We start from the raw sequence: 12590 nt of genomic DNA on the forward strand, positions 1-12590 counted from the left end.
AGATCTCCATTTTTGTTGCGGGCCTGTCGGATGAGATGACTCATTCTATCGAATTTGCAGCTCCGTTGCTCTGCTCTTCCGGGGTGGCGCGATTGAACTGCTGCTGCTCCTCGCAATTCTCACCAGTTCCAGCAGCACAAAATGGTAGGAGGGCTTTCGTTTTGAGCTCTGGATTGGTAGCTGGACTCTTCACTTCCGTCACAGAAGGTAGAGAAAACCTCGTCTCGGTCTGGATTGGGCTGACAAGTGAATGGCTGCTTCTCGTCCATCCAGATGCTCGAGCGGGCCTGGAGAAATACATGAAAAAGTAAGTTTTTCTTGGAGCTTACATAAAACTGTGAAGGAATTTCAGTACAAACCATTCCACAGAAAGAAGCTGGATCCACTAGAGACTTATATCCCAGGTATCATCCTGTGCCAATCGCAGTTTCAGGAGCTCGGTAAGCCTGTCAAGAGAAAATACTTTCTTTGAAAGAAGCAAACGAACCTTACGTTGACGACGCTGGAAGTAGAAGCCAAACTTGGCGGCGAGAAGGTCGAGTATCAAGACGCACGGGCCCTTCTTCGTTCCGGACCAGCAGGATCCCTCAGGAGCAACATTCGTGCTGTAAAAAGCGATCCTTTTTTTCATCTGTTCTTAAGTTTATCTGAGTCTCAGGTCGCGGAGTACGCATCGGAGTCGGGAGATGGAGCAGCTGCCGCAGACGCTGTAAAGCTGTGCTTGAGGTAAGTACAAGCGAAGAGAAAAGCTTAAGACAGAAAATTACCTCGCTCGCTCCCAGATCTTTGGAGGACTTGGACTCACTGCTCTTGAGAAGATCTCGAGATGACACCTCCATCACTGTCGATTCCATGAAAGCCAAGCTTGGAACTTCCATGCAAGCCTTGGACAGGTACCCTGTAGCGTAGTGAAAAAACAAACAAGACCAAACAATATCCTGTGTTCCTCTCAGGCTTCTCCAAACAGTTCCACAGCCCATTCTCGAGCAAGGCAAAGCGGCTGCCATGGCCTTCTTGGACGACACCCCGGAAGTTGTGACCGACGACGTCGACATAAAAAGCTTGGAAGATCTCATAACCACAACAAAATAGCTCTGATCAATCAAAGTTTCTATCCAAAGTCCATAAAACCAAACGAAAGACCAAGAACAAACTCTCCATCATCTCCTGGGAACAAGCTTTTTCAGAAGCTCGGGACTGGGGAAACGATCCTCTTCAATGTAGTAGTGATTCCCCCTGGCGAAGAACGTAACAAGAGGCTTGTTCGTGTCGGGAGGATGGACATCGCTAAGCTGGATCTTCCGCTCGACGCGTCGAGCCAAGACGTCGAGCGTCTCAATGGCGACCTCTTTGGAACCGGGCTTCCATGAAAGCTTGCGAACATAAGGACCAGCGTACCAATGCAAGCCAGCAGTAGTGAGAGCGCTAAGCATCATCATCATGGAAGCTATGGAGGACTTTGCAACGACGGAGACCTCGGGATATGTGTGGAACGCTAGCACGGGAGCGCCGAGAGAGGAGAAGACGAAGGAGGTGAAAGAGAGGATTTTCACTCGCCTCAGTGTGCCGGCCATGGCGCCCTCGTACACAACCTCCGGCTTGGAAGCCGGCGCCGGCGCCGCTACCTTCCCCTGCTTGAGATCTTCCCGAAGAGCTGGCTGAGAAGCCCATCGCTGGTGCTCCAGCCGCGCTAGCCGGAGCGCAAAACCTAGAAATCGATCCAAATCAGTCGATCACATGGACAATGTGGACGATCTCACCTTGGCGCCGGAGAGCCGCGGCAGCCATAGCCCGTAAAAACCCTAAACCCTAGTTCTTGAGCAAATGTATGTTCTTATAATGCTTCTTCCATGGCCCTTCGTCTCCACCTCCTGGCCAAGCTTGTGCGTCACTGTGGAAGCGAGCGAGATCTTTGCAGTGGGCGGCGCATCCATCTCCAAATCCTCGCAAGCCAGTACCGCGATAGCATCTATCTCTCCAATCTCCTCATTGACATGTACTCCAAGTGCCTCAGCCTTGACGAAGCCGAGCGTGTCTTCCAATCCATCAAAACCCCAAACGTTTTCTCCTGGAACATCCTCATGGCCGCCTACTCGCAGCACGGCCTCCTCCAAGACGCCATCGCCGTGTTCCTGGACATGACCCAGCGGGACGTGGTGTCCTGGAACCAGATCCTCGCAGCGCATACCCAAACAGGAGATCTCGATCGAGCCCAATCCATCTTCCAGAGAATGCCCCATCGCGATTTGGTATCTTGGAACACCCTGATCGCGGGACTGGCGGAGTCTGGACTTGCGGCCACGGCGAAAGAGCTGCTGGATTCATCCCCGGAGCACGACTGCCTCACGCACAACCCCATGATCCAGGCATTTGCCCTCTCTGGGCAAATCCAAGAGGCCCGTGAGCTCTTCGAGGGATTGCTGGAGCGCAATGACGTCTCCTGGAACTCCATGATCGCGGCCTACACCGCGAATGGTCTTGCCGATGAAGCGAGGATGATCTTCGAGAGAATGCCGCTGTGGGACATCGTTTCTTGGACCGCCATGGTCACCGCCGCTGCTCAAGCCGGGGAGATCGACGAAGCCAGGAAGATCTTCGACGCTATGCCGCAGAGAAATATCATCTCCTGGAACGCGATGATCCAAGCCTATGCTCAAGGCGGCCGGGCAAAGGAAGCGCGATCGATATTCACTGCCATGGAGGAGGAGCAACCGCGATCGCGGTCCATCCTGGCCTGGAATTCGCTGCTTCTGGCCTACTCCCTCGGTAATCTGGATCAAGCCTCCTCGATCTTCCACCGGATGAGCGCCTGGAACATGACATCGCTCAACACGATGCTGGCAATCTTCGCTCAAAACGGACACATCCAAGAAGCGCGAGAGATGTTCTTGGATCTGCCAGAGAAGGACGTAATATCCGGCAACACGATGATCAACGCGTGCCTGGAGCAGCGAAATCCCCAAGAAGCGAGAGAGATCTTCGAAAGAATGGAGCGGCGCGACGTGATCACCTGGACCGCAGTGATCGCGAGCTACGCCTCCGGCGGCAGCGTCGGCCAAGCCAAGGCCCTGTTCGATTCAATCCCTGGCCGCAACGCCGTGACCTGCAGCGTGATGATCCAGGCGCACGCCGAGCAAGGACAGCTAGATCGAGCAGCGCAAATCTTCTCCACAGTCCCGGATCCGACCACTCTCTCCTGGAACGCGATCATCCACGCCTACGCGCGCAATGCCCACAGCGAAAGAGCCCTAGAGCTCTTGGCGGGAATGGTCCTGTACGGAATGCGCCCAAGCTGGGTCACATTCGTGGGCCTCTTGTACGGCTGTAGCCACGCCGGGAAGGTGCCCGAGGGGGTGTCGTGCTTTCGATTGATCGAGGAGCTCACAGCGGCGCCGCCAACGCTGGATCACTTCGTGTGCGCGATCGATCTGTTTGGGCGATCCAAGCGCCTGGACGAGGCGGAGGATTTGCTTGACAATATGCCCTTCAAGGAGGACGTGGTAGCTTGCACGACGCTGCTGGGCGCATGCCAAATCCATGGCGATGCGGAGAGGGGGACTCGCATCGCGCGGCGTGTGGTGGAGTTCCAGCAGGACGAGGCCTGCCCGTACGTGCTTCTCTCTAGCGCCTACATTGCTAACAGAGGAAGATTATAAACATGGTCGGCAAAGATCATTTGCTACTTGCAGTAGAGATTGACTATATATCTTCTCACAACCAGTTTTGGAGAAGTGTGGATACCAGAATACACCACAATCAGCTAGACATTTCTCACTTCAATTTCGAATTTGCTATAGGACAACATCTCTTGTGAGGTGTTTTCTGTGCCGTATTTTGCAATATGATCAAGAGGATAAACGCTTGGAGGGAGATTGTCATTTCCGAAAAACTAGTTTCTCAAATTCAACCTTGTAGGAGGAGCACATCACAAATGTCTAGACAAAATAAAACTGAGCCAACAAGAACAAGAATAACAGATCTGTTAAAAGTAGTCTCACATGGTTTTAAGCTCTGAAAAGAATTGGAGGAAAAAATTAATTCAACAAATCACTACAATGGCACAAGATTGCAATGCTGAAAGACTAAGAGCTTTAGCCAACAGTCAGCCCCTCTACTTAGTGTAGGAGGTTGCTTGGTGTGCTAGAGGGGCTAACTGTTGTTTGATGTGCTAAGTAGAGACTTCCTGTAAAACAACATGTTGTTTCACTCCCTCTCCGCTTATGTGGAGGTGCACCTCCTTTTTGTATTTTCCGCCCCTCTCCCTCCCGCCCACAGCTATCACCTGACATCAGCTGCTGGAGACGATGAATTGTCTCTATGGACATATCAGTTTGACAAGGTTTGTATTACATCATACTAATTGACCTAAGAAATTTCATATGATCTGATCAACTTATTCCAACAAACACTCCCTTCATTGTTCATTTCCAAAACATTCCTAACATTCCTTTTCCAAAGGTTTAATATAATATCACTCCAACAGACCAGTTTTGTAACTATAAAACTTGATATTTAGTGATAACTTAGTTATTATTTATTTATTTATTTTGCACTAAGTCAATATATTTTACTAATCATGAGCTCTTTATGCAAAGCCCAATTTTGTTTATATGAATCATTATAAACTTGAAAAATTGCATAACTAAATATATAACATTCAATAATAGTTTCATATGGATAAGTTATATTATCTTGATTATAGTAAAAGTATTAATTTTTTTAAAAAATAATTTTAATGTCATACCAGGAAAGTGTTTTTTGTATCCATCACTCTTTAAAATTAAATAAAAGTTTTCTTCATCATTTAGAATTTGAATACCAAGATTACCATTTACAGATTCGCAATGGATTTCTAAATTTGGACCTACTATATTGTATATTTTGACATATTTTCTATTACATAGTATGATGGGTATAAAAGGCAATGAAATATATATAAAGTAATGAAAACGAGATAAAAAAATTTTATCTATAAGAGAATTTATAAATCATTTAAAAATAGCCACTATTTATATAATGATAATATTTTTCATTTAAAAATTTCTAAAAATTATATTTATTTTGAAAATATAGGTTCTTTTATTGATTTTGACTCTTTTATAAAAGAAAATATAAGCTTTAGCTAGCAAATAGATACCAAAAATAATTTTTTGTTTGATTTGATTAAGAATAAATTAAATACTATTATAATTAATGTAATTTTAAAGAGTAAATGATATTCTATTATTATTATTATTATTATGACATTAGTTGGTTTCCTATGTATAAGTATTTATATATATTATAAAGATAAAAACTAAATAATCTTCACAGCATGCAAGTAATTTGAACTATTTAATTTATGATAAACTTTCACGAATCCTATATCATTTATAACTTAGAACAAAAGACATAAAAAATTTATAGATAAAATTAGATAAAAGAAGTGCATTGTAGATGAAAAAATATGTCTGCTATAAACATATGATTTTGTGACAACATTTATATTGTGTTAATTTTTTAATTTTTTTCTTTTGATTGTTAGTAAGTTTGTTAGAGTTAGATGGTTGGTGTCATAGTTTGAAATACAGAAACTTCATGCTACCACATTGTTTAAATTCAATGTTATTTAAGATTCTTGTGTATTCACAAGATTGAAGTGTATATCATGAACATTTGCTTAGCATTTGGATGGGCTTATATAATGAACAACTTATAAACACTTCAAACAAAAATGTAATAAAAAACATTTTTACAATCAAAATCCACTTTCCTATTTACTCTAAGAGTTTATAGTACAAAGCCAACCAGTCTCAAGATGCCATATAAATAATAAAATTTAGATCAAAGATACAAGTTTAAGGATAATATTTAACTTTTTAACTATTATTTAACTTATTAAATTGTATGGTGCGCATGGAAAATTGTATTCATGGATTTTATTTTGTCATTTTAAAGTTTACAGCAGTTTTTTCCTCTCGAAAAACACTTTCATGTGGAACGATTGGAAGACCGCTACCAGCAAGCAAAAAAGCAAGGACAGTGCACCGAGCACGACTATCCTTGTGTTCGTGGACTCGTTAAAAGCGCGCATCTCTTGTTCCCTGCCATGACAATTTCTCACAATCGATTAAACGAAGCTGCGAAACAAACGTTATCACTTACTTCTCTCGCAAGAAGAGCATCTCTTCGTGAATGGAATCCACTAGCTCTTCTATCTTTCGAAGCTCCAGCTCCACTCCCTGGAACACATCCAAGAATTGTCATGGTTCTACATTTGATACGAAACCAAAAGGGAAATAGCTTACATCGATGTGCTCGCGCTTGGCAATGTTTCCCCAGTCTTTAGCGGCAACACCAGTCTTCCAGTCGAGATCGACCGCAACCACGGCTTCCTTGGCGTCCACATTCTCGAGCCAGAAGCAAGCAACGTAAACTCCCGTTGTGCTTGCTTTGAAACCAAACTGTCCCTTGTCAACTCCCTCGGCCAGATGGAGCGTGTATCCATCTGGATCAGACAGCTATGGAAACAAAATAAGAAGATGAGATGACCCAAGTTTGATCGTCTATCCATCACAGTTATTCCAATTACGCACCAAGGAAAGACATTGAATTGGAAACGTAAGCTAGATCTATCTCTCCAGTTGACCAAGCAAACACGCAGCAAATTTCTCCGGAGCAAAATCCGTCTAGAGTCTAGACAGCTTACCCGGGCGTGGATTTTGTGGATCGCCGGCTTGTCGAGATCCTTGGGATCGGTAACGCGATATTCGCCCAACACCAGCGCGCCAGAGTGGAGCTCCTCGTTCATGCACTTTGTGCGCTCCTTGTGGATCTCGAAGCTGAGCGATCGCGCGGGCGACACGCAGAGGAGCAGTGAGATCACAAGGACGGAGAGCGCGGCCGACAGCGCCTTGGCCATCGCCGGAGAGACTGCGGTAGACCTAAAATATCGCTAAGGGCAGATTTGACTATAAAAGAGAGTGGGCAAAAGGGGTAAAAGATACACAAGTTTCTCTTGATCGATCGATCGCTCGCTCGATCGCGCTCGAAATCCTCGATCGCAATGGCGGTAAGGATCGGATTCTCTCGCTTCTTGGTGCTTCTTTCGCTGGCGGCGACTGCCATGGCGGCGTGTAACTTCACAGCCGCGCAATCGTGCGTCTCCAAGCCATCGCTCAATCTCCTCTTCTACTGTCACGTCCCTCTCTCCAATGCCAGCGCCGCGCAGCTCCAATCCGACTCTGCCCCGCTGCTCGGATCTTCCAATCCGGCCGCGATGGGCGCTGGCAGGGTTTTCGATTACAAATGCACGCCCACGCCAGATCCATCCACACCGCCCTACTGCCGCGCCCGCGGCGTCTCCTTCGAGGATTCTCGCAATGGCACCCAGATCATGGTGAGCGCAATCGCGATGGCGGCCGCGCCGGGCACGAATTCTACCAACAGCACGACGACGATCAGGCCGCGGGGATCGATGAGCGTGGCGGGTGAGATCCTTGGCAGCGGGAACTACAGCACGAGCGCGGTGGTGGGCGGCGTGGGGGATTTCCTGGCGGTCGCTGGCGAGATCAACATCTCCACGTACAATGTATCGGGCGATGGTACGGACATGGTGCTCAAATTTATGGCCAGGATCGTCTTCCCGCTCTACATTTGAATAGATTTACCCGATAAACTAATTTATTTTCTATTACCCCGCCAATACCTCATTACTATAAATTTAAAGTGTTTAGTTCAACTGATTCAACAATCACTATTCCTAAAATATTAGTTATAATTACTAGTTAATTATAAAATAATAATAGAAATAGAGCTAACCTTTGTTCAACATGCTAGCTCAAGAATCTTGAGGCTGCTGGAGGCTCCATTTGTGGGAATTGACAACACCTAGGTGGATCCTCTTGATCCTATATTAATTAAAGTTTGTGCAGTATAATGAATCATTTGAACCATAAACATTCAATTTAAATCACATTCAATTACTCCTATTTTTATGCTACAATTATATTTTTGCTTATATATATTTCTTCTAAGTGCATATAAGGCAATCCCCCTCCACAACTATGACACACCTTATCAACCTTGCCTTTGCATATTAGAATCACCTCCATAAGAATTTATTCTTGATACAGAAAAAGAATGGTGACTTTGAAGCCGAATAGAAACCTCTACTTTATTAGTCAATTAAGTTTACTAGAATGGAACCAATAAAATCATTGAGCTGAGCAACTTCATTATCTAGCATATATATATCTACTTGGGTAATGGAATTTAGAGACAAGTCTATGGAATTCTAAGAGAGTGTGGAGTTCTGGAGTCAAGGGAAAATCATGTAGGGAAACTTAACAAAAGAATTAGACACTAGAACAAGAGGAGAAAAGAAAGTTAAAAGGAAACAAAGAAAAGAAAAGAAAAAGATAAAAACAAAGGAAAATAAAAAAGAGATGGAAACATGAAACCAAGGAGAAGGACCACTTACTTAGACTCTAACTTAAAGCTTCCTCACCTCTGGAAAGTGCCTCAAACATAACCCAATTGCTCTCAAAGTTCATAGGGAATGAAGTGATAGAAGTGAATGTGTTGCCTCGGGGTGGTAATTGTGAGAACAATGGCTTAACAGATGAATGATGGAAAGTACTGGTGGCCAATTGTAATGGAATGATAGTGGAGGGGATTTGGCAGCTTATGAATATAGTTGAAGTTGTTGGTAACATTTATGCTCATTGTAGGAGAAGCAAAGTCGTGCAATCTTTGTAAGTATCTATTAGAATCACTATGTTCCACTGGTAGATGAATGTGGGATCGGGTAAAACATCCACCCATAGTAATGTCTAGTATCCTATGCACATTAGGTCCAACCTACTCTTAGAAATCAGCTGCTAAGTGTTCTAGATTTGCCTATACTTGTTGCATCTAGATAGTTTAGATCATATTTTGAATTTGGCATGCTAGATTCTGTTGCTTATTGGTGCATCTGCTGTATATGGTGATGATGGATAGTGTGATGTAATGGGATCCCTAAGACCATGTGTGCATAGTGAGAAAAGTGAAGAAATGTGAACTAGGCACTGTAATGAGTGGTAAATAGTGGTGTAGCGAGTAACAAAATGAACGGATTATGACTGTGCGTGATAAATAGTGATGATGATAATAGATGGAGTGAAACCATATAGAGAAAACCTAGGAACTGTAAGTAGCAAGATGTGAAATGGATGAGCTCCCAGATGAGAGGAGTTGATGCAGCCTTAAGGTGAAAGTTTAGGCTTGTGCTTATTCCATCCTAAGAACACCATCTGAAATAAAGAAGAAAAAGTGAAAGAGAGATGGAAAAGTAAAGTGAAAAGAAAGAAAAGAGAAGGATAAGGAAAAATCTCACAATATAAAAAGTTTGGAGCTCTCTTTTCTAGTGTGAGCCTGTGCCAGGAGGTTGTAAAGAGTCTTGAAGGAGGCCAGAGATGCTACAAAAGCTGGCTGTGTCACCCTCTAATATGTGATGTAGTGTAGGCCCAAAGTGAGTAGTATTGCTGATATGGGGAAATTTGGAGCTGAGCTATGAGTAGTGACATCTGAAGCCCTTAGAGCATGAAAGGAAGAGCCTCCAAAGTAGTGAACTCAATCAAAAGCGCTCATAAGAATCTGGTGGTCAAGTGAAATGTCAGCAGCCACGGAAAATGTCAAGATCGCTGTGGGTGAGGCTACAGCTAATATCCTGTGGCTAGAGAGGTCTAGTGTGACATCCCAAGGCTAGAGAAGCTTCTGAAAAGAGCCAAACTCATGGTAGAGAAAAGATGTTGCATTTTCCACCTTTGACAAATAGATAATTTGCAAGCTTCTGGCCTACATGCACCTCATCCAATTGCAATATCAGAGTGTTGTGGACCATAGTGGAGGGCTAGAGATGGTCCAAAGAATAAGTCATAGCTAGAAGCAATCTCTGAGTCACTGCAAATGTGTTCTCATCATCACTCACAAGGTCATATAGTAAATTACATGTGACCTAGAGATTTTCCTGTAAACGCATAGTTAGTACAACATCACAGATTGCCTGGTGGATATCAACTCTAAGGGAAGAAGAGAAATCATGCTCCATGGCTGCAAACTCCCTCAGCAACACAAATGCGGGTGATATTGGGTCAATATCGAGTGAAGTTGTTTCATCTAGTGGCCAAAGTTGCATCTCTACTTCATCTAGATAGGCCTTGTGCTCCACAAGCTCAAGAGCCATTGCTCTTTCCTGAAAACTCACATGTTGATAGAGTTGTATGGAATCTCTAAGCCGGGAACCTCTCCTGTGAGGAGGCTCCTAAAGCAACATAGTCCACAACAAGAAAGTCGGCTGTGGATTCATGACTATGGATGAGAACGTGGACACTTCGGCAAATTCCCACAGGTGCTACAGTGTGATTTACAAAGGTCTTCAGCATGACTTTAGAATACTCATGGACCTGGAGGCCTACTTGTTGAGCAAGAGTGGAGGAGAGAATGTTTGTGGCTGAGCCGGAGTCCACAAGAGCCTCTACATTGATACCTATAATTGTCAGTGGAACTATGAATGCATTGGAATCAAGACTGTGGCATTGACGACAGGAATAGGAGCTATGTCTGGGGCTTGAGGGAGTGCCACTCCACAAAGAGCCCACATTGGGACCCCAAGTTGCTGAAACAAAGCCGGGAATTGATGACAAAGAGTGCCAAGTGTTGTTGTGATTGGAGTTGCCAGAATCTGGTCAAGAAGATTGCTTGAGTGGCCACCTGACATCAAAGGGGACCCTTCAAGCTGCATTTTAGTGAAGTTTTGTATGCATGCAGACGCTAGAGCTCCAGATATAAATGAGGACACTGGCACTGCTGCAAATGCCTCCGGGAAAGGCAACTTGCAAGCAATGAACTGGAGGAGAAATGACTCCTGGAGTAGGTGTTATTGTGGTATCCAACTCGTCTACTACTATCTGTGCCTTCCTTTAAGCTCTAGTAGCCACCTTTGCTGTCATCTCCTCTGCCATATGAATTGTATTCACCAGAATCTACCACAATCATGTGCTGGTGGTGCTTCAATGGCACACTGATGGAGCATCTCATGGTACTCTGTGGAGGTGTCTAGGGCCATGTTGTCTATAAATGGTTGGCTCTAAACTCTCTACTCATGTGGCATCTGTCTTTGCGGGTACAGCTCCAAATGTAACCTCCAACAACGAGTTGTATTGTGTGATTGAACCTTGCACTCCTCACACCAATAGGGCTGTTGTTGAGGGTTGTCCTGTGTAGCCATCTTCAATGCTCAAAGCTCCTCCATGAGCTTGTTCTATTGCTCCTATTGTTGCTGAAGGAGTGCTTTGTACTCCTTGAACTCCACTAAGGCAGACTCAACTGTAGCAGGCATCTTTTCAATGACTAGCTGTGATGCTATGATGTGGGTAGAAGCATAGGGACAAGCTGTTAGGGGAGCTCTAGAAGAGCTCCCCTAGTGAAGGAGACACTGAGTTCGTGGAACATCTCTGACTCAAGCTCTACAGCATGTGTGTAGGCATTATGGCATCATTGGTGGCAGCACTTGGCGACTTTCTTTTGGAGCCCAGGCTTGAGGCCTTGTACAAAGGCTAACACTCCAATAGATTCCTCTTCTATGGCTCTCTTATCAAGGCAGATCTTATAAAATGCTTTGAATTGTGTTGTATAATCAAAGACAGACTCATTCACACCTTGCCAAAACTGGAACAAGTCTTGGACAAGCTATTGCAAAGTAACCTCTTGAGAGAATGTGCTCTTAAATGTCTAGAGAAAAGTGTCAAAGTCTTCCTCCAGTACAAGTACCCATTGTCGGGCTTGGGAGAAAGCTCTCTGCCTCCTCTCTATAGCACCACATAAAAAGGTATTGAAAATTTCCTCTAAAAAACGGCGAGAAGCTTAGAAATTTTTCCCCACACTTGAAATAAACAAGTGTGAAAGAAAAATTTCTCCAACTCACTTGAAATCACTGCAAATTTCACATGAAAACACCCCCAAGAAAGCTTGTGAGTAAATTTATTAGAAGAGATCAAGAAAGATAGAAATGGTGGTGTATTCAACTCATGCCATGCTTCCAAAGTTTCTACTATGCACACCATGAAGAAATAAAAGCTACATTTGCTGATTCATGCACCAAATCCAGGAATTTTTTATGCTAAACTATGTATCTTGACGAGATCTACAAGCCCATGATTGCCATGTCTCGAATTTATTCCCCAATGACCCACAACAGAAGAAAACTAACTTATCTTATGCATAAAGAAAGGAAACTCAAGAGACCCTTAACATTTTAGCATGGCATTTAGAATTTGCAGTTGGGCACATCCCTCTTTGCTTTTAAAATCTCTTTAGCATCGGTGTTATAACTAAAACTCAGATTTCTCAAAAATTTGCTCCAAAACCTCAAGAAAAACCAAAGAACCAAGGGGAAGATTGGCTAGAAAGCAATCCTCCCCAATGGAGTTGTGAAATGTTGAGAGTGAAGCCTCTCAACAGTGGGGAGAACACTCTCTTATGCTTTAAAACCCTGCTCAAAACATCCTTCTTGTGTGAACTCCCTGCCCTAAAAAATGGGGAAGAAGTAGGAGAATATACCCCTACAC

The 12590-nt window shown here is 44.1% G+C and overlaps 4 protein-coding genes across 5 annotated transcripts; 2 read left to right on the plus strand and 2 right to left on the minus strand.

The window, feature by feature from the left end:
* Position 1: 1 nt before the first annotated feature.
* On the plus strand, positions 2 to 1130 carry LOC9634594. 2 transcript variants are annotated; one of them, XM_024686924.1, is made up of 7 exons: positions 2 to 207; positions 274 to 307; positions 370 to 440; positions 513 to 607; positions 659 to 726; positions 783 to 893; positions 954 to 1130. In XM_024686924.1, the coding sequence occupies exons 1-7, from the start codon at positions 36 to 38 to the stop codon at positions 1090 to 1092; spliced, it is 690 nt and encodes a 229-aa protein (XP_024542692.1). In that variant the 5' UTR covers positions 2 to 35; the 3' UTR covers positions 1093 to 1130. The 2 variants fall into 2 exon arrangements, with proteins under 2 accessions (XP_024542692.1, XP_024542691.1); XM_024686923.1 differs by having other exon boundaries at positions 19 to 307.
* Positions 1055 to 1837, minus strand: LOC9634199 (transmembrane protein 70, mitochondrial). Its single transcript, XM_002981928.2, has 2 exons — positions 1761 to 1837; positions 1055 to 1708 (listed from the first exon to the last, which is right to left on the minus strand). The coding sequence occupies exons 1-2, from the start codon at positions 1786 to 1788 to the stop codon at positions 1161 to 1163; spliced, it is 576 nt and encodes a 191-aa protein (XP_002981974.2). The 5' UTR covers positions 1789 to 1837; the 3' UTR covers positions 1055 to 1160.
* A 394-nt stretch (positions 1838 to 2231) lies between these two features.
* Positions 2232 to 3656, plus strand: LOC9634595 (pentatricopeptide repeat-containing protein At2g35030, mitochondrial). The gene has a single exon (XM_024686856.1). It carries the CDS (start codon positions 2232 to 2234, stop codon positions 3654 to 3656), a length of 1425 nt encoding a protein of 474 aa, XP_024542624.1.
* Positions 3657 to 5896: 2240 nt separating this feature from the next.
* LOC9634200 (transmembrane emp24 domain-containing protein p24delta7) lies at positions 5897 to 6948 on the minus strand. Its single transcript, XM_002981929.2, has 4 exons — positions 6689 to 6948; positions 6288 to 6500; positions 6145 to 6221; positions 5897 to 6083 (listed from the first exon to the last, which is right to left on the minus strand). The coding sequence occupies exons 1-4, from the start codon at positions 6899 to 6901 to the stop codon at positions 5939 to 5941; spliced, it is 648 nt and encodes a 215-aa protein (XP_002981975.1). The 5' UTR covers positions 6902 to 6948; the 3' UTR covers positions 5897 to 5938.
* Between the last annotated feature and the right edge of the window lie 5642 nt (positions 6949 to 12590).

The sequence above is a fragment of the Selaginella moellendorffii genome, unplaced genomic scaffold (assembly GCF_000143415.4).
Source record: "Selaginella moellendorffii unplaced genomic scaffold, v1.0 SELMOscaffold_51, whole genome shotgun sequence".
Taxonomy (NCBI): Eukaryota; Viridiplantae; Streptophyta; class Lycopodiopsida; order Selaginellales; family Selaginellaceae; genus Selaginella; species Selaginella moellendorffii.